Source organism: Bufo gargarizans, chromosome 4 (genome assembly GCF_014858855.1).
Source record: "Bufo gargarizans isolate SCDJY-AF-19 chromosome 4, ASM1485885v1, whole genome shotgun sequence".
Classification (NCBI taxonomy): Eukaryota; Metazoa; Chordata; class Amphibia; order Anura; family Bufonidae; genus Bufo; species Bufo gargarizans.
Genome location: NC_058083.1, coordinates 326,473,476 through 326,495,834, shown reverse-complemented (window position 1 = coordinate 326,495,834; position 22,359 = coordinate 326,473,476). Strand labels below are relative to the sequence as shown.

Here is a 22,359-nt window from a genome sequence, read left to right as displayed (position 1 = left end):
AACATGACTGCTCCTTTTGTTCTTCTAGGAGATACGCTGCTGCTAGAGGTTTCAGGCCTAATGAGTGATATGCTACAGAGTAAAAGAGAGGCAGAAAAACACACAGAGTCACTGTTAAAGGCTCTAGTAAGTTTTCTGTATCACCTTAGTGCTGGATTCACAGCTACACTGCTCAGTACTACTGTATAGGTTCTCTATGCTAGTTCTGGCGCTGGAGCTACTGCTGAACAGCTGATTGGCAAAGTTGTAGGGTGTCAAACCCCACCAATCAGATAGTGATGGCCTATCCTGAGGCTAGGCCATTACTTGTATATTTAAAGGTTTGTGTTATCAGCAGTTGCCTTATATAACATTGCTAACAGAAGCACTACAAGTGGAAGGGACACATATGGAGAATAGTCTATGGTTATGACAACCCCTATTTCCCCTTATAGGAGGTGTAGGTGGGGCACCAAAAGTGGTAATTTTCATTGTCTGATGCATGGTGCACAAAGAAAAATCTAACATCAGCTTAACTCACTGGATCAATAATGAGATAATAATGGCCAAGGGTATCGTCTACCTAATATGTAACATTGACATATTTGGGTCTACAAATACGTGTGTTTCCAATCTTGCTGCTTTGCCAGGCTCAGCATGTTCATTGGAGATGCATTATTTACTTCTGCTGTTTGCATTACCTCATAGGGCGATTTCCAGTGCAGATCTGATGATTAAACGATTAACGTAGAGCATGGCAGTTGGTGGATTCATTGTATTGTGTTTTCTAGAGCCAAAGGTTATTACGGTATGTCTGATTCATGGACTGGGGTAATCTGACACTGGAGTTACTTCATTGTTTCTTTATGCATTCAGAATATTAAATACGTTTTATGTAAAGTAGTTCCAAATCCAAACATTTAGCTGTATTCACAGATACAACTTTATTTAGGCTAAAAAGTACTAAAGTGAATACCGACCTCCCAAGTGTCCCTCTTTTGGAGGGACAGTCCCTCTTTTTGACCCAAGTCCCTCTGTCCCTCTTTGCTCTATAAATGTCCCTTTTTTTTATCTGAGGAATAGATTTTAATGATTGCATTTACAATATTGGTCCAGAAAGTGTTTGGCCATTTCCCATGTGCATATTACAGCCCTCCTTGCATATTATTTCATTAATATTATATTATTTTAAAAAATGTGTATATTCTGATAATTTTTGCACTATTCCATAAGAGAAAATGATTGAAGTTTATAGAGATGCAGGAAAAATCTTTCACACAATGAACTATGAGTATCCCTCTTTGAATGTCCAACAAAGTTGGGAGGTATGTGAATATGAGAAGTAAAGTTTACTGATTAAGTATAACTGAGTTAGGCTTGGTTCACATATGCATTAGGGAACTCCAGCAGAAGAAAAGACTACCGGAGTTATCATATCTGGCATATCCGGACACTGAAGTTCACCGTCTGATCCCCATTCACTATAACTGGATCTGACAGTGATCTGGTGGGTTTCTGGCATGAATGGAAAGAAATTGCTGCATGCAGTGGTACTTGTCTGTCTGAAAGCCAGCATTTATGCCAGTAACCCAGTGGAGTCCTGTCGAACCCAATTATAGTGAGTGGGTATCTGGCAGTGTCCAGCTTTGCTGGATATGTTAACTCTGGTAGTCTGCTGTACTGCCAGAACAGACTATCAGAATGTACTCAAAGAGCTCGGCTCCATATTGAGTAAAAGTTTACTGCAGAAGCAGCACAACTGTTTGCTAAGAATCCTAGAAATGTGTCACTTACTTACAAGATATGCAGTGCAATTAGTATTCGTGTTGGAAGATGCAATAGACATTTTTCTCAGCTATATATGTATATATACAATGCATTCGCAAAGTGTTCAGGCCTTTTCATTTTTTTCATATTTTGTTATGTTGCAATTCTAATTTTCCCCCATCATTCTGCACTCAATCCCCACAAACTTCCAGAAGATCAACCATCATGGCAGCACTCCTCCAATCTGGGCTTTTTGGCAGAGTGGCCAGAAAGAAGCCACTCCTAAGTAAAAGACACAAGAAAGCCTGCCTGGAGTTTGCAAAAATAAAGCACTGGTCTGATGAAACCAAGAATCAACTTTTAAGCTTTAATTCTGATGTCGGAGGTAACCAGGCACTGCCCAATCCCATCCATATAGTGATGCTAGGTCCTCCTTCACTAACAAGTCAGAAGAGCTGCATCTTACTGCTGCTAGATACAATTTTCCTGTCCTATTCCCCCCATTTCTGCTGCACTGCTTATGTTCCCACATGTCCTTACATACATTTCATAACAAAGAAAAGCCTGATACTGGGTGCTTAGTTCTGTATCTTGTCTGGATTGCATGGCAGTAGGAGGACACGACACAGAACTAAGCAGCTAATGAGCTCAGTTTACTTACATATAGTGCTGCATATCTGCCTTATAGGACAGGCAGGCTGGCTGTGAGTAGTAGACTTAGCTCCACGTTCTGTAATATGTCTCTCTGCTTCTGTGCTACTAGAGGTGAAAAAAGCATGAAACAAGCAATGGACAGTGGATTTAGTGGAAGCGAGAAACCTAGTAGGAGAAAGTATTCAGATGCTTTTTAAGTGGAAAAATTTGTAAATTAAGTGCATCTCAGAGTTGCTAGATATCACATATAGGGCTCTTGTACACGACCGTATGTATTTTCCGGTCCGCAAAAACGGATCCGTAAAGAATATGGATGACATCCGTGTGCATTCCGTATATTGCTGAACGGAACAGCTGGCTCCTGATAGAACAGTACTATCCTTGTCCATAATGCGGATAATAATAGGACATGTTCTATTTTTTTTTTTCAGAATGGAAATAAGGACATATGGAAACGGTATGCACATGGAGTGCCTTACGCGTTTTTTTTAGCAGACCCATTGAAATGAATGGTTCCGCATACAGTCCTAAAAAAAGACCAAAAAACGGAATGGACACGAATAGAAAATATGTTCGTGTGCATGTGCCCATACTGTGATATTAGCATAGGTTGTGTGAAAAGTTAGTGTATACATTAGCAGGCATTATGTCAGATGTGTTACAACCCCATTGAAAAATCCTTATATGTTTTTCCAGAGTTTTGAATGAAGGTTCTACAAGTGAAACACATTTCTTTAACATGTTTCATCTGTCAAAAGCGCAATTGTAGCAAAAACCGTGTCAAACATGCATGCTTTTTTTATGTGGTTTTAACTGCATGTACATTGCCACATCTGAATATGTTTTTAAAAAGTGAAGTGAGTTTCCTCTATTATTCCCATAAGTGAAATTTCTTTTGTGAGACCAGAGAAGGCCAGGTATGTCAGCTGTCATATAACATACAGCCTATACCGTACTATAGGGTGGTGCTGTGCAGTGTTAGGAATGTCTGGCATGTCACCTGTCACATCTGGTCTGTGTTAGTTTCTCTACAGGTGTTACAACTCAGCATTGACTGCTGAAAGGTGAGAATATATTCACACTGACCAGTGATTTATAAAAAAAAAAAAAAAAAACACGAGAACAGTTTTAAATGAACATGTAAGTGACAGGAGAATTTGATTGCAGAGCCATTATATGAAATGATGAAAAAGGTACAGTGCAGTAATGTAAATTATTTGTATCATAAAAGTTATATTTTGCCCAATAAACATATCTGTATGTGTCATTGTTGTATCTGTTATCTTAAAGGGGTTCTCTGGGCTACAGGTATTGTTAACCTATCCTTATGACAGGTCATCAATATTAGACACCTGGCACCCCCACTGATCAGCTGTTTCTTGCTGCCAAGGCGCAGGAGATTATACAGTATACAGAGCTGGAGACAGACAGCTCCCTACATTGTGTAGTGGTCATGCAGGGGTACTGCAACACAGCTCCCTTTCAAGTGAATGGGAGCTGAGTTTAAGTACGCTGGCACCAGAAAAAATAGTTTTTTATATCGTTTGAACAGCAGTGTCTGAGTACCCCTTTAGAAAAATGTAAAGCAAGCCCTTAATCTGTTACAACCCTCAGATGGAATTACTGATCGCTCTTCGGACACTTACAAAGTAATGATTGTTAACAAACACCTTTTGAGGTTGTGTCGTCAATCTATGGACACTTTAATCCCGGCCCTGGAACTGTGTACTTTCTATGATGTTACCCCTTCTGTGGGGAAACTTTTAGAAAGCGTACTATATTTCAGCATTCACATAACGGTCCGCAAACCACCGTCTGTATGCATGCCGCAACCAGCTTTCATGTGCTTCTGCATCCGCATGGCCGCCCCGTGAAAGATAGGACATGACCTATACTTCGCTGCAACATGCAGAGTCAATGGGTCACCATGATGCGGCATGCACACGGCTGGTATCCATGTTTTGGGAATTAGCAATTTGCGGACCGCAAAACACTTACGGTCGTGTGAATGCCCCATTAGTGCTATGTTACTTTCAAACCATTACCCGCATTGAACTCCTATTGCAAATCAATATTGTTCCTGTTCCAGTATTGAACTATGAACTACCTAAAACACTGATAAGCAAAGCGTGAAAGGCTATAAGGTGTGCACTAAATATGCTACTTCCTGGACTTTGTGAAACACTAGGGTCAATATTGGCATGAATGTGCACACCGGACCCAGTAAACAGTGGATTAGAGACTATAGTGTTGCAAGCGCATTTTAAACACATTTAGGGGAGACGGAGAGGGGTCTGTGTGTTGTGATGCCTGTGGTTTTGCATATTCATATGAGCGAGAGCAGGGAATATGTTGCAGAGATCTCTGCTTGTGCCACTGTGGTGCTATGGGACTAACCAGGGAGTGGTCTGTTCTGCTGTCAGTCCCTGTGGGGAAATGACTGAGCTCACTTCACACTACAGGGAAAACACCCTCCTATCAGCTCAGGCTGGCTTCATGCTTTGGGCAGCATATAGCACCTACCTGACTAAAGCTGGAAACAGCAAGCTGAATCCCAGCCTGACTAGGACTGCTGCAGCACAGCTGAATCACAGATCTGCATTGACGTGGGCAGTGGAATCACCCTGAATGCTTATCTTCACTGCCTGGATTTGTATGTGTTTTCTGCTCGTGGAAGCAGGTGCGGTTACTAGTGATAACACAACTTTTTTTGCCAGTGTGGAAACTGCTGGGTTGCCTCACCTAATAGTCGGATAAGGCTGTGCTGCCTTGTTTTCATAGCTAGGAGTGGTTGTCATCTTAGGAAAAGTCTCCTTAAAGGTTTGACACAGTTTTAACATAGGACAGCAAGTAACAGAACATATCTTTTTTTTATTCCAACTTGAAATGGTGTCTTCAAGACTTTTGGATCTTATCCTACAACTAAACAATTTGGCAGACCACCCTCAGTTTTCTCTGTGACTTGGCACAGCACATGCAAAAAAACATGAGAAAGGAGGCTGGTTCGGGAAGTTTTAAGGCCAAGAGAAACTCTCAAGGTTCCTTGTCTACTGCTGTGAACTGGTTAAACTTCTCCTCTTTATCTCGGAGAACCAAAAAGTTATTTCGTAGTGATGGAGAGCTTTTCTCAGGGAGGCAGAAGCCAGAGGATGAGCCTGAATCTTGGGATTTTCGAAAACGCAGCAGAAAAGGTAATACAATTTAAATTGGGAAGATTATCAAACTAATTTATAAAATATTCGTTTTTTAACTCTTACTTAGGGTCTGTTAAGGAGGACTCTCTGTTCCAGCAGGGTGAAGCGCTGAATATTTCAGGTTTTTCCAACCATAAACCAGTGTCCATAGACATTATATATATGATTATATAAATTATTCTGAGGGCCCACGCTCTGTTTTATCAGGGGTCCATTATTGTCAGAGCTTGGGTCCACCGGAGGATCCTCTGGTGGTCTGGTGGCCCAGTCCGACCCTGTATGTATCTACAGACATTGGCAGATCCAGCCTAATTAAATGAGATCTGTTGATACTCTGATATCTGTGGTCATCTGCAGATACATAGCTTGTATTTGGCCAGCCCAAAGCAGGTTTGTCCGACAATCTAATGTGTCCACCCCTGATGATTTATGTTGGGGGAGATAGGATTGGGCATGTTGGATTTCAAAATTAAATCTTTTTGCTAATCAGGAGATAAGTCGCTGGCAGAGGAATCTGTGTAATTCTCCTCTCCTCCCATTTACTACATATGTATGCATGGCTGAGCATGCATATATATATATATATATATATATATATATATAGGAGGATGGGGATAAGTCATCACGATAGGTCATCAATATCAGATCACTAGAGCCCAACAGTGGGCACCCTCGCTGGTCAGCTGTATAAAGAGAATGCATCGCTCGTACAAGTTCTACTTTCTTTTCATGCTGCTGATCGATGGCATGCCAGCAGTAGGGCCCCTCTGATCTGATATTGATGATCTGTCCTGAGGATAGGACATCAATATAGGAAAAGCAGAGAACCCCTTTAAGACAAGCCATAGGCTATAGATAGTGTATATCTGATTGGTCGTATGGCCAACAACTCTGCCCCTCCCATACATATTCAACTCGGACAAATGTGATGTATTTAGAATGGGGAGAAGGGACGAAGCTGCTGCCAGACACTTCTGGCAGTGGCTTATCTTCACTGAGAATAAGAGGAGGAAATTCAACAGCTCATTCCTTCTTTCCCCTGATATCTGCTGTTGGGGGAACGTTGGGAGACTCCCAAAAACAGATTACTGGTCCCATCAAAACTGCCAACATTAAAGGGGTTCTACAGGAATGATTTAAAATGGTCTCCAGCAACCTGATCTAGAATGTGAGCAGGACTGGTTGCCTCCACTTGCAGAGCTGTCTAGAGGGGTGAGGAGGTGGGGCCTCACTAAACTGCTGTACAATAAATGGTCATGATGTGATCCTACCTATGATATGCCATCATGGCTGAGCAGCCTGACAGGAAAACTCCCCAATATGTAGAAAGCTTATTTCTGTGGGCCATCCATCCCCTTCTGTTTTATTATTCTTGCCAACGTTAGTGATATTATTTTTAAATCTAAGTGTTTTTTTTTTGTTATCACAGCATAGTGAAATACAGAGTGTGCTCAGTTCTTACATGTGCCTATTAAAAGCTAAGTAGTGATGGGATTCTACGTAATCAATAGTGGTCAAAGCCAATATCCATATGATCCTGCTCTTACTACCTTCAATTGCATGGTTACACTGGAAGCAGAGGGTACTTCTTCAGAAGGTTAACCTGTTCAAAAATGTAATGTTGGTATTGGGTACTATTTGCTGATTTGTGGGATTTAAAAAATGTATGTACAAGTATAGCATAGTGTTATGGTACCTTAGATATGATCCCTTTCTGGAAGTATTTTTCAAGGGGAGAATGTCATTGTACTTTACTAGCGTTGTTTCTCTATGTGGAAAACCCCATTGCAACAAAAACAAATGCCAAAGAAATTCTTCCATTGCCATACATTAAGGCTGGGTTCACACCTGAGCGTTTTACAGCGCGTTCCTACGCGCTGTAAAACGAACAACAGGCAAGAACCAATGATTCCCTATGGGAATGGTTCTCACCTGGGCGTTTTACAGCGCGTACGATCGCGCTGTAAAACGCCCGACGCTCAAACAAGTGCTTGAGCTTTTTTTGGGGCGTTTGTCGCGCGTTCCCGCACATATAAATTCGGGAACGCGCGATAATGTGTGAACGCCAGTCTCTGTATGCGCGATTGTAAACGCCCGTACAATCGCGCATACAGAGCGATCGTTTCAGAACGCTCAGGTCTGAACCCAGCGTAAGCCGAACATGTGCTTACTTCTGCATTTAGGATAGTACCGTCTCTTCTATTGATTTAATGTATCCATAAATAGTAAGAAAAGTCATATCAGATCTTTAATAGATGTCTGGGTGGTCTACATGGATTCTTCAAACCACTCCATGTAGACCTGTAGCTGGAAATATTTAATAGTTATTGGTGAATAATAAACAGGGGTATACTAAGCCTTTCTGCTGCCTGAGGCAAAAACTGAAATCCCGCCCCCCCCATGCCAGTTTCTTAACCCCACACCATTGCCTATGGCCGTTCCACTGCCCCTCTCATGCCCCTCCCTGGTGCTGCCTGAGGCGATTCCCTCACCTGGCCTCATTCGAAATGGAAATGAAGAAATAACTCCAGAAGGCTAAGTGTTTATATAAATATAATAAATATTAATGTGTGTGATATTATTGGGGCAGATATCGTAATACTGTTTTAGACTTAGATTAAGATTTATTCAGTGCAAATTTATCTGGCACATCTGTAGACGGTGCAGTCTAAGCTAATACCACTTATTCGTTCACAAATTTTGTACCAGAAGTAGCGTTTATGTTACACAGTCCCAGTGAAGCTCTACTTTAAAGGGCGTCTGGCAACAGATCTGTTACATGTGCACTTGCAGGTGAAGGCATCTGTGTTGGCCCCATGTTCATATGTGCCCACATTGCTGAGAAAAATTATGTTTCAATATATGCAGATGAGCCTCTAGGTTCCACTTTCTCTACAACTGCCGCACCCTCTGCACTTTGACAGGTCCGGGAAGTGAAAACATTATCACGCCTCTGCCTGTCAATCAAAGTGGAGAGGGTGCAGCAGTTGCAGAGAGAGCAGAGCCTCTAGGTGTAACGGCAATGCCCCCATTGCTCCAAGAGGCTCATTTGCATATATGAAAACATTTTTCTGAGCAATGCTGGTCAGCCAGTTTCATAGGTACAAATCTGCTGACAGATGCATTTTAAACATTACATTACTGTATTATGAGGGATTTTCTAAAATACAGTTATTACACAGTACCTTTATAAGCAGGATCCACTGCCTGCACGTCTTATGATTTATGTCATAAGAAATTAGTATTAATCTGCATTGGGGATTGTTGCTTGTATATTTCTCGGGATACTTGTTGCAGTGTTTTTATGGTGGATCTCATTTTTATGCAAGTTTCAAAACCTTAAATAGTATACACCATGGAATGTCACCTGCCATCGAAGGGAATGTATTAAAATCAGGGACGTAACTACAATTCATAGGGCTTCATAGCAAAATGAGATGGGGCCCCACCACCTAGTGTAAGAAAACGAAAATAGCAATAACTAAAGGTATGTATAACAGCACCATATATCAGAAAACCCTCATTATAACAAAAAAAACACCATATTGTTATCCCCCTCATTTTTGTACTTGATTGGGCCTTCTCAAACCTCTGGACCCTACAGCAAATGCTTTGGCTGCTATGGATATAGTTACGCCCATGCTATCGGTGCCCTCTGAGATTAAAGTAGAGGACACCCTTGGTTATCATTTTATGTTTTATCAATGGGCCAATATTAACTAAATAGTGAAATATTTTTATCCAAATGATGATGCAGTGTGACCAGCCTGTTTGCTATAAATTTACATGGAGACGTTAGACTACTTTTGTACACAGTGGATCACGCAGGCAGTACAACTGGTTATTATTTTTATAGCCATGTTACTATGTAAGCACGGCACTGATTGCCAGATATAGCGTGCCTAGAGTAAATAAATAGCACATGCTCTTAGCTGCATACACGTTAACCCCACAGCTGATCAAGCGGACTATCTTTACCATTATGACGCTCAAAATAAGCCCTAAAGGGCCGGTCTTGTAAGGAAAAGTAAACAAGACAGCTCTTAAGTGATTGCTAAAATGCACTTAATCATTTAAGTGTTAAGAGTTTAGGAGCTGGTCAAATTGCCTGCAGTGGACACGTGCAGACATTAGTATAGGAGGTGACCAAGAGTAACAGCTCATGCTTGTAGCTGCATTACAGCATTCAGATCAGTTCCCAGGAGATCATATCCTGCAGCGGTCGCAGTTGTTCTCTGAGGGGCTCCATGCTCCCTCTGCCACCCGAGAAGACCTAAGGATTGAAAATGGCACATGGCCAATGGGAGCTCAAAGTTGCACCTCTCCTAGGTTACTTCCTAGTAGAGAGGGGGGTAGCAGATAGGCAACATAGTCTCGGCTTTTACTGTGGAATTAATCAAACATTCATGCAAATAATTTAGGCGTACAACAACATTTTAAGGTAATCTGATGCTGAAACAGACTACTGGATTTACCAATCCCAAATGTGAACCTAGCCTAAATATAATGGATCATACAACTGTATACATATACCAATTCCACCTAGGTACTGTGTGGCATGGTGATATAAAACCCTTTGCGACTAAGGTAAAAATGGCTAAAGCTGCTTTCACACCTGAGGCTGAGTGTTCCGGCTAGCAGATCCGGCAGACAATGCTGGGTATCGGCCGTTCAAAAAACGCTGCAAGCAGCAGTATTTGTCCAGGCAAATCCTGACATATTTACCGGGTAGTGGCCAGATCTCCACCAGACCCACTGTTGTTGATGTTGCCAGTGGGCATTGTGGTACCACCCAGCAATGCCAGATCCAGACAGCTCCAGCAGACTGTTTTCTGCCAGAACAGCCTGCTGGACCTCCTGCCGGCACTATAATAGCCTAAACTTTCTACTTTTGAAGTGTTACTTCCCAACTTTAGTGAAATATGAACATTGGCTCAATAATAAAAATAACATGTTCAAACTGTTAATGGCACAACTTAAAAAGTAACAAAGGCAAACCTTCAATTTATTTAAATACATTGTAATCTGCTAAACATAGCATCTCTGAGGTCTCCCAAACCACTCATGGTGAACAGGCTTTGCCTCGCTGAGTTGAGTGAATCTGTGTATGTGGCTTTGAACTCTTGGCAACTGTATAAAGACAAGTTCTGCAAGCCCTTTCCACTTCACTCACCTTTAAAAATGGGGATGAATAATGGGAGCTGCATAGTGAAAAGTCATCAAATTCAGGAATAAGATACTGCTCGTTACTGCTATTTATTAAACTCTTAAAGGGGCACTCCAGAAAGTTTTGCAGAGTCAGTTGAAATCATAGCCAGAAAGAGGAGTATGGTGATGGGATTATAGATGTTCTCACTTTTTTTGTGGAATTATTTTTTATCTGTAGTTTTGGGACTCATTACTGGTATATATCCAATTCAATTTAAACATATTTTCTAAAAAACAAAACAAAAAACCCTAAGAATATTGAATAGTTAAAAGCGATTTTCAGAATTACTTGACACAGATATAACAGTTGACACCAGTAAAGAAGCTGTTACAGCTGTAGGTAAAGCGCAGCAGCATGTTAGATTTTTCACTTGACAGTAACTTTCTTCTCCAGTTTTCTGTATGACTCAGTACTGAGTCGTAGAAACCTAAAGAAGTCAATCTTTTGTTATACGAAACGGGGGGTGATCCCAGTGGTCATTCCCCCACTAATCAGATAGTGACAGCATATCCTTGTATTGTGGGAGGACCAATGAAAATGTAACAACTGTAAAGGGGGACTCCAATACAAAGCTTATTGGTTAGAAATTCCATTTAGTTGTGGGGCATAGCTATAGGGGACGCAGGGAAAGCGGCTGCTTTGGGGCCCTGAGCCAGGAGGAGGAGGACTAAAAGATTTTGTCAGGGCCCCCTCAACAGTATTATACAATGAAATTATATACACTGGCAGTATAGATGGATGGAACAGCTGCCGGGCCTGGTCTGAGAGAGCGATCTTTACTAGCCACAGGAATTGGGGTGGCATGAAAGGAAGGACTTGTGAAATAATTACTGGAGGAGGGGGGCCCCATTAAAAAAATAGCTGTGGGGCCCAGTCATTTCTAGCTACGCCACTGAGCACAAGGTCACAACATTACAGATGACCACTGTGGAACACTACACTGTTTCTATGACCCGCGAGGTTTCTTTTTATACTACAGAAGCACACAACCCAACTTTTTGGGTACTCAAAGAGGGACACGTACATCTCATTGTGTGATAGATCCGATCACTGGCTGAGGCGGCTCATGTCTGCAGTCAGTGATTGTCTGTGCATCGCCATGTTGAGGCAGCAGCAGGAAGTGGGATCTCTGCCTTGTCAGAACTGCAGCGATTGGTAAGGTTTACAGTATGGGCAGCCCCCAGAATAGCTTTTTTTGCACTGGAATTTCCCTTTATATATATATATATTAGCACAAAAACCATCTAATATAGACATTTTAAGGTCCAAATTGCACCAAATAATGAAAAAATATATAGGCCGAGGTCTAACATACAGGTAGGAACCAGACAGATTTCTGGAGCAAGTTAGCAAGTTCATGAAAGCACATTTATTTCCAGTGTCAAAAAGAGGGAAATTTAAGGAGCAAAGATAGACAGAGGGACTTGGGTCAAAATAGGGACTATACTTTCAAAAGAGTGACACTTGAGAGGCAGGCGGAAGTGCTGGTGACACATATTGCCGCCACAGCCAGCGCTTCAGTTTCATGCATTTTCCATAGGATGTATATGCCTAGTAAGGTAAGGTATTTTATCATTTTGTCAACGTAAGCAGAAAGCTTCCCACAGAAGATATTTATTGCCATTACCAGAATGAAACTAACTATGAAACAGTCTGAAAGAAAACCTGCCGTGCTCAAAGCACGTGCAACCAATCATTACCAATCAACCAGCACATTATTAACTTCAAATTCTGCTGTTGAAAAATGATAGCTGACTTGTGATTTGTTGCTATGGGGACAGTTTTATTTTAAATTTCAATTATTTGTAGGCATGGCATCCAATCAATGTAGCAGGCTTGTAGCGCAAATCATAAGGGATGCCTATGTACATACAGGTCCTTCTCAAAAAATTAGCATATTGTGATAAAGTTCATTATTTTCTGTAATGTACTGATAAACATTAGACTTTCATATATTTTAGATTCATTACACACCAACTGAAGTAGTTCAAGCCTTTTATTGTTTTAATATTGATGATTTTGGCATACAGCTCATGAAAACACAAATTTCCTATCTCAAAAAATTAGCATATTTCATCCGACCAATAAAAGAAAAGTGTTTTTAATACAAAAAAAGTCAACCTTCAAATAATTATGTTCAGTTATGCACTCAATACTTGGTCGGGAATCCTTTTGCAGAAATGACTGCTTCAATGCGGCGTGGCATGGAGGCAATCAGCCTGTGGCACTGCTGAGGTGTTATGGAGGCCCAGGATGCTTCGATAGCGGCCTTAAGCTCATCCAGAGTGTTGGGTCTTGCGTCTCTCAACTTTCTCTTCCCAATATCCCACAGATTCTCTATGGGGTTCAGGTTAGGAGAGTTGGCAGGCCAATTGAGCACAGTAATACCATGGTCAGTAAACCATTTACCAGTGGTTTTGGCACTGTGAGCAGGTGCCAGGTCATGTTGAAAAATGAAATCTTCATCTCCATAAAGCTTTTCAGCAGATGGAAGCATGAAGTGCTCCAAAATCTCCTGATAGCTAGCTGCATTGACCCTGCCCTTGATAAAACACAGTGGACCAACACCAGCAGCTAACATGGCACCCCAGACCATCACTGACTGTGGGTACTTGACACTGGACTTCAGGCATTTTGGCATTTCCCTCTCCCCAGACTTCCTCCAGACTCTGGCACCTTGATTTCCGAATGACATGCAACAGTCCAGTGCTGCTTCTCTGTAGCCCAGGTCAGGCGCTTCTGCCGCTGTTTCTGGTTCAAAAGTGGCTTGACCTGGGGAATGCGGCACCTGTAGCCCATTTCCTGCACACGCCTGTACACGGTGGCTCTGGATGTTTCTACTCCAGACTCAGTCCACTGCTTCCGCAGGTCCCCCAAGGTCTGGAATCGGTCCTTCTCCACAATCTTCCTCAGGGTCCGGTCACCTCTTCTCGTTGTGCAGCGTTTTCTGCCACACTTTTTCCTTCCCACAGACTTCCCACTGAGGTGCCTTGATACAGCACTCTGGGAACAGCCTATTCGTTCAGAAATTTCTTTCTGTGTCTTACCCTCTTGCTTGAGGGTGTCAATGATGGCCTTCTGGACAGCAGTCAGGTCGTCAGTCTTACCCATGATTGCGGTTTTGAGTAATGAACCAGGCTGGGAGTTTTTAAAAGCCTCAGGAATCTTTTGCAGGTGTTTAGAGTTAATTAGTTGATTCAGATGATTAGGTTAATAGCTTGTTTAGAGAACCTTTACATGATATGCTAATTTTTTGAGATAGGAATTTGGGGTTTTCATGAGCTGTATGCCAAAATCATCAATATTAAAACAATAAAAGGCTTGAACTACTTCAGTTGGTGTGTAATGAATCTAAAATATATGAAAGTCTAATGTTTATCAGTACATTACAGAAAATAATGAACTTTATCACAGTATGCTAATTTTTTGAGAAGGACCTGTACATGAAAAGCAGGGCTTTGGTCATTTCTTGCTCTTCTGAATATACTTTGTGGCCAGTGTGTTCTTCATTACATGGGCCAATAGAGTGGGCAAAGAATGGGAATGAGAAAGTTCCTTCCCGCTCACTGGCCGCTCACTTGCTGTGTCCAAATGTATGGTGATCAGTGATGTACAGCGATGAGCGATGGTTACTAGAATTGTTTGTCCCTCTGCTGTGTCTTGCTTTTTGGCAATGTTATGCCAACCAACAGGATTTTTGGTGCCACACTGTAGTGGGTAAATTCGGGACATTTAAGCCAAATTTTCAACATTTACATAAGCCAAATCCATTTTCAACCCGGGAAAGTCCAAATTTGCCAGGACTACCACTGAAAAAGAAGGACAGTCCCTGCAAATTTGAGACTGCTGGCAACTTTGCACAGATAAGATGCTATCACCGAACAAATGAGCGTTTACTTGTTTGTCAGGTGATCGGCGGTACCTTTACCCAGGCCAATTATTAATAATAGCCCTGCTCCTTGGCCCGTGTAAAAGGGTGTACCTAGTCACTTGTATCCTTCCACTTGCCCTATAGCACTTACAGACCATTGTCCATGCAAATACTAGGCTAGACATGTCTGTAAATCATTGCACTGAGGTTAATGGTGCGAGTTGGGTGTGTCAGTGTGTAAAACTCTCTTGATAACGTTTGATGATTTTCCTCGGCTCCTAGGAGATACAGGGACGGGATATGAAGCTGTGATGTATGTAAAATGTATGTTATGTATACAGCATATTTTGGCATCATACAGTAGGTAGCAGTGCCTGGTGGAGGGGGGGTGCGCTGTGCTGGAATGGAGGGAAGCGATACATCTCTGTGTGGGAGAGAGGTTGTAATGCACCTGTTTCCTCACAAGCCCTGGTACATGAGTATTCACTATCCATCTGCTTCTTATCACAGATATTATTTCACAATTTTTCTGGGAAACGCTGAAATGTAAAACTAAGAAACGTTACTTTTCCATAACTGCCGTGATAGTATTAGTTGTTTTGGCACAGATGACCAAGCAGGCTTCCAACCCAAGCAACCTACATGACCGCATACAGAACACTTTACAAACCAAAAGGTTTCGTTCTCTTTCTTGTCTATGGTCCATAAAATTTTTGGGGGGAGTACAGTATTTATGACACATCCTCTGGATAGGTCATCAATATCTGATTGGTGAGATCCAACATCTGTCACTGATCAAATGTTTGAAGAGGCCGCGATACTCCAGTACATAGTGGCTGTGCTTGGTATTTCAACCCAGGCTTTGGGTGGGACTTAGCTGCCCAAAGGCCATGTGACTGATGAACGTGATGTCTTTGGCCTTGGAAGAGACTGCAGCATTTACCAGAGCACAGTGGCCTCTTCAAATAGATGATCCGTATACAAACTCCCATATATGAACACAGAATTTTCCAATATGATTTATAAAAATGTGTTTTTTAAGCTAGACAACCGCTTTAAATGCAATAGATGTGGTAATATGATCCTATTTACCGACAATGCGAAGCTAAATTAGCATGTAGGTCTTGGTTTTCAGCACTAAATGGGAATCCAGGAGGAAATGCCCTCAGCAGGTGCAGGTCTTCTTTTTCTCCTAGATGCCTATGCGGGTGATAGTATTCTTTTAGGTAACATACTTGCAACAATATGGCATATACTGTATAACTGCTAATCTATAAAATAAGTCTGGAGCTATGAGAATACAACACGATGGCATAACGGTACAGCAGAATGCTACAACTTGGCCAGTCCAGTGGCTGTAATTCATTGTAAGGCTTTTGGTGTAAAGCCAAAACGTAGCCCCTGCTTTTTTCTGTAAAACTAGGTGTATATAGGAAAAAACACCTCCACATACTGCCGAACACAAAAAAGAAAGGGGATCTATGATTTTGTGCATAGAATATGAGAACCTACATTAATGCTGTAGGCAGTTGTGTAACCAATAATTTCTTCGTATGTTTTTTCTGGCATATATAATACTGATCATACAGGTTATTGCTGCCTATATTCTGCCTATGGAGCAGCAGACGTAGGCTCTAGTCTGTTGTAGAGTAGCCGAGAATTTGATTTCCTTAGTGCTATCCTGCTCTTTTATCAGTGGTTTAGTGTTAGGTCTTCTATCATTTCTGATGTAATGCTAAGTCAATTTTATTATCAATAATTTAAAAAATTTCAGTGACCATTAGTGATGTCCGAGATCTTTACAATCAGAAACAGTCACTAGTAGGACGTCAATATATTAGACTAATGCTCCTAAAGCGATCCAGCATTTCCTGACCAGACGACACACCTGTACACACATTTCTGTCTTGACTGTCCTACGTCCTGAGTCTTTTTGATTTAATATTGATTTTCATTGTTTGCCGCTGTTGGAAGAGGTCTGTCCGTACTGGGCTTAGGTCCAGTTCATAAAAATAACCTCATCTGGTTAACAACACCTTTTATCTAGAACAATGACTGAAGTTTATGCCAGAACTCAACTCTAGGTGAATTCTGTGTTCTTGTGCATTCAGCTATATCACTAGAAAAATGTGTATCCGACAAATGGAATTAAATATATCTCTTATATTTTGTTTACTTAGTATACTTATACTATGCTTTACTGTGCTATATTTAACTATACTATAATATACTTTATTATACTGTGCTGTACTATGCTATTCTTTATTATACTCTACTTTATTATATGATGCTATATTCTACTATACTATACTTTACAATACTATATTTTATTATACTTTACTATACTATATCATACTTTACTATGCTATACTATATTATATATTCAGGAGCGGATTGGCTATAGACCTTGCAGGGAAAATTCCTGGTGGGCCGATGCCCAGGGGCCCGGACAAGTCCCCATCTCTGACGCTGGCTGGGTACATAATGAGCTCTCAGTGCTCATTAACTCTGTTAGAATCAGGTTCTCGACCTGCCCTCCTGAATTTCACTATGACCCACGTCGCACCTCCTGGGCCCCCTGCTCCATATCTTAATCAGAGACAACTGGAAGAGGAGGAGTGAAAATGGCCTCTATTGATGGCCAACTCAGAGGGACAGTTTTTGGGGAAATGTATTGTGCGACACTGTGGTATGTGGTATTTTGAGCTATAGTATTGCTGACGCCACTACTTTTGTTTCCCTGCATCCTGCCAATTTAGACCCTCCTACGATATGGGGCCACTTTTAGTTTTTTTTTTCCAGGACCACTTTAGGTTCCCAATCCACACCTGAGTATATTATACTGTACTATACTTTACTATACTATACTAAACTATACTAAGAATAGTATAATTTTCCCCCCAAGAACCCTACTGTGCAACAATGGAAACAAATAGTGAACACTAATCTCGAGGTTTATAAGTTTATATATGAGAGACGCCAGACTGATTTATGAAAATCTGGGGTCCCTGGATTGACACCCAAACACGGTTACCTTAAGGGACGGTGACGGTTTTGTCTCTGGCAGATGAGGGTGTGTATGAATGAATGTATGTATGCAGTACTCTTTATTAGCTCAATTCATATTCCATTGGGTGTTGCACACATTATCCAGTGGTGTTCCACTTCAGAACTGGGTAGCGATTAAATGAAGATGTTATGGTTAACCCATGTTGATCAATGTACTGGGCTTGGAGGTGTTGTACATGTTATTTGAGTGTTTGTAATGCTCTGTTAACTTTTAATCAATAAAAAGATTATATAAAAAAAAAAGAATAGTATAATTTTACTATAATTTTTTAATTATAAGTATTCTTGTTTTCTATATTTTCTCTATTTTTTGTATTTTGGTAACAGTTCAGGTAAAAAAATCTACTTTTTGACACAACAAAATAAAACAGGAATAAAATGTGGAGATTGAAACTGAGCAAGTATTCTGTCTGCGGTGCCCATTCATAAATCTTACCATAATATACCGTAGTGTGTTTATAATTGAAAATACAAAATGGATATTTCAGTGCCCTGGATTTTCCTTGTTCCTTGGCAGATTGATAATTAACATAAATTAAACAATAGTTATTCTGATCTTAAGATATGGAAAATTATCGTTAATTTTTAGTAAAAGCAGTGTTTGTAGTCATAAGAACCATGAATATAAAAGGTTTTTTCCGAGATTTAAATACTAATGACCGATCCTGTGGATAGGTTATCAGTATCTGATCAGCTGTTTGAGAAGGCAATGGCACTTGCAGTAGCTCAGTGGTCTTCTCTTTGCTTTTCCTAGGACAGTGCTGTCATGTCTATCGTTCATGTTGCCTAGGAGCAGCTCAGTACTATAGAAATGAATGGGCTGAGCTGCAATTCCAAGCACAGCCGCTATACAATGTATGGCGCTGTGCTTGGTGAGTATGGAGAAGGCTGCGGTGCTCAGAGAAGTGTCTCCTCCAGCAGCTGATCGGTGGGGGTCTCGGGTGTCAGACTCCCACCGATCAGATATTTCTGACTTATGCTGAGGATAAATCATAAGTATTAAAATCTCGGAAAACCCTTTTAAATATATCCAAAGCTGATGAAACAGGACACCATTGATGCCAAACAATGAGTCTGTCAGATGATCTTTCTCCCTCATGGACTTTAGACTCCTCTCGACTCCTCTATATTCCATACATGCATGCTCAGCTTACTATTCAAAGGGAAGAGGATAATAAAGAACGAATAGACTGCTGTAGCAGTGGTTTATCTCCCAGGGGATGGTTGAAATATGGCATGCTCAATCCTTTTTTTCTGTGCCATTGGGGGTCCCATAAACATTACATAGTTGACCAAAATCAGAAAGTTCAGTTTTCATATAATGTATAGGCACCTTAAAGAGCATCTGTTAGGAGGATCTTCCCTATTAAAGCAGACATAATGCCTGGTAGGGCTAATCCTGCTGACTAAAAGCATACATTAAAGAGGACCTTTCATTAGTTTAGCCCTAGTCTAATTATGGTCTTACCTTATAGAGCGGCCCCCACTGCTGGCATGGCACTTTTTTTTTTCCAAAAGACCCCCCCCCTTCGTCCGCTCTTGGCACCGTTGATTTCACCGCCTTATATTATAATGGGCCGACTCGGTTATACTAGGCGGAGACTCGCAGAATGAGCTCCTCCCTGACTAAGAGCGGTGCACTCTGATTGGATGCGCTCACAGCCAGGGAGAAGAGAACCGCCCCCAGTGAAACTGCGAGTCTCCGCCTAGTATAACCGAGTCGGCTCATTATAATATAAGACAGCCATGGCATTAGTGGGGGCCGCCCTATAAAGTAAGACCATAATTAGACTAGGGCTAAACTGATGAAAGGTCCTCTTTAACTCCCACCTGCATCATGCACATTGTGCACTAAATGTCTATTCATTGGGGCTAGCTGAAACAGATGTACTATTCATACGCCAGAACTGTGGCACATGTCACAGGTGCAGAATTACAGGATCAGGCGAGAGGGCAATGATAACGCCTGGCCCTGTAAGTCGGGGTAGTAGCTAGAAATTGAAAGGGTGCACTGAGGGGCTAGGGCTTGCCCTTCGGTGCACTGAAGCTCTCATTTAAAAATAAAAATGCAAATTTCTACAAAACAGGTTTGCACAATAAAGGTTTGCTTTTAGTCAGCAAGATTAGCCCCACCAGACATTTTATTTGGTTTAATAGGGTTGATCCTACCCTTTAAATCTTGGAAGTGAAGAATTAAATTCAGACCTATGGAGACCTTTACCCAATTACAGTTGAAGATTATAAAGGTAATGGAATCTGGACTGTACCTCTCATGTGTGGTAGGATGGATGTTAATATTTCAAGTACATGTCCTTATGCCTCTTTAGGATATATAAGTAGTCATTTATTTATGTTTATTTTATCCATTTGTATTGGACTAACTAATAAATCTTCATTCTCATCAGTCTCGGTCCATAATGGGGCTCACACCCTAAATTAGACATGACCTCCAATTACTTTGAGTGTTAAAGGACACTCCTATTTACATACTCACTCCGCTGGTTTGGCAACTACATACAAGATGTCAAAGCAGAAAGTCCACTTTCTTTTAATGTTCTTATTTGTCCCTATCTGTAAAGCAAATTTTTTGATAACTTTAAAATTTATGGTTTAGCGACTTTTTCAGTTTCTTAATTTTACATTACCTGGAATTTTTGACTTTCAATTGCAATTTCCTGATGTAAGTTTGGAGAATTCAAATGGCAGCAGTACAATGATTCGTCATAGAGATATTCCTATTTCATTATATTACCTTAAATATGCATTTTAGAACAAGCCCATGTAAACCAATGCAGTATGAGCTCAGCATATTCTATACCTCTAAAGCAACAGTGACTTGTTGGAATTATGAAAGGCGTCTGAGTTATCTTTGTATTTCCTTGTTGATAAGAAGTGACATGATTAAAGTCCATTGTCTCACAACCAAAGTGTTTTTGCTTGGCTTTTAGTAAATAGGGACATATTTTTGTTGAATGCTTTATGTGATATACGTGGCTTATTTCGTGTGATTATTTTTCAGTGGCTGTGAATGCTTGTTTGCATGGGAAGTGCACCTATTTCTTTACATAAAGCACATGTTCAGATACTTTATGGACTGTATTATGTAAACTGTACATTTCTGCAATACCTTTAAAAGAATGCAACCTCTTATGTTTGGACTACACATAATGGTAATGTAACTGCAAACCCTATAGAGCTACACGCACACAATGTCAGCTAGATTAGGATATAGATAAAATGCTATAAAGATTTTTTTTAAAAATATTTCATATTGTATTTTTCCAATATAGAAAAACTATTACCGTATATACAAAAAATTACAGGAAATCCACTTTTGGAGATTGCAGAGCTTCAAGCTCTGAATCTGGAAGCGCAGGTGCTATGAGACAGTAACACGAAGAACATGTATACATACAGTATTCACAAGGTCGGACTGGGGTTCCTCTGACTCGCCAGAGGAAATTATTGATGATATAGGAGTTGGTCCCCAAGAATAAAGTCCAATAGGTTTTGATTCAGAGAAATAGACCCTAGTGGCAATTAATTGTCTCCAAAGGCAGCTTCAAAGGTTTTCATTCTCCTGGACCTTTGGAGTCCAGTACAGTGTCAGAGCCTGGGTCCACCAGAGGATCCTCTGGTACTCTGGTGGGCCAGTCCAATGCTAAGTATTCAGGTCATTGAGGCAAGTGTGTAAAGGAGTTTCCATTGTCCTGGGATTCAACTTTGGGATGAACATTTACACACAATGATATTTTGCTTGAGTGAGAAGATGAAAAAGTGTTCTCAGTGGAACAAAATTAGTCCCTACTTAGTCACTACTTACATGATACTAACATGAAATTAATTATAGTAAGTTAGATATTGATCCAGTGATATCTGAGTGTAATGAAACACATGTATATGTTCCATTGCTGGTGGTTGTCAGCATATCAACTCTTGAACTTGTCGTTTGTGTGTGGTCCCTTCACAGTTTGGTTAAAAGTAAGGAGAGGAGGAGATATGCATAGCAGGTATTTGTTTTACCTGGTCAACAGGGTGAGCAGGATTCTTTGCACATAATTGGTGGAGGTTGTCCCCCATGTAATGCCACAAACTGTTCCTGTACGTTATTAGGAAAGTGCTTACTCAAATTGTGCTTCAGAAAATCGACTTCACGAGGAGCCTCCTCAATAAATTTTAGTGGACCAGGTAGGACTTTTCTTTAATATTGTAATGCCTTTCTATAGACACATTAGATTTCCTTTCTGACGCTGATGCTTGATTTAGGTTTCAGTACCAGTGATTGTAATGTCCATTTACTATTATATAAAGGTTTCCATGTACATAGTGCGGAAATGAAGCTGTTTTTGATTGGAAAGCCTTTTTAGTAGTACTGTGAAAAGATGTACAATGGATTTGAAAATCTGGTAATATTATTTATAGTGTTTCTTTTTCTATGTGGTATGGCAAAGTGGATTGTGACCTATTGGGTAGCCCTGTTTTATAGTATATAAATATATATATATATATTAAAGGAAGCCGGTTAGGTGATCTCTCTCTGCCAATAAACTGGGAAGCCATGAATTTCAGTTTTTGGTAGCGTTATATTATATTATAAACTACGTTTTTCAGACATT

At 40.7% G+C, this 22,359-nt stretch overlaps 1 protein-coding gene across 2 annotated transcripts in view; it reads left to right on the top strand.

The window, feature by feature from the left end:
- The window catches only part of NHSL1 (NHS like 1), a 224,376-nt gene that overhangs the window by 102,479 nt on the left and 99,538 nt on the right, over positions 1-22,359 (top strand). Inside the window, exon 1 of one of the 2 annotated variants that reach the window (XM_044289300.1) lies at positions 5,372-5,591. The exons of the other annotated variant lie outside the window; for it this stretch is intronic. Coding sequence (XP_044145235.1) covers positions 5,375-5,591 — 217 coding nt within the window. The 5' untranslated portion in view covers positions 5,372-5,374. Of the gene's footprint in view, positions 1-5,371; positions 5,592-22,359 lie in introns of those variants that run through there. 2 annotated transcript variants of the gene reach the window in all.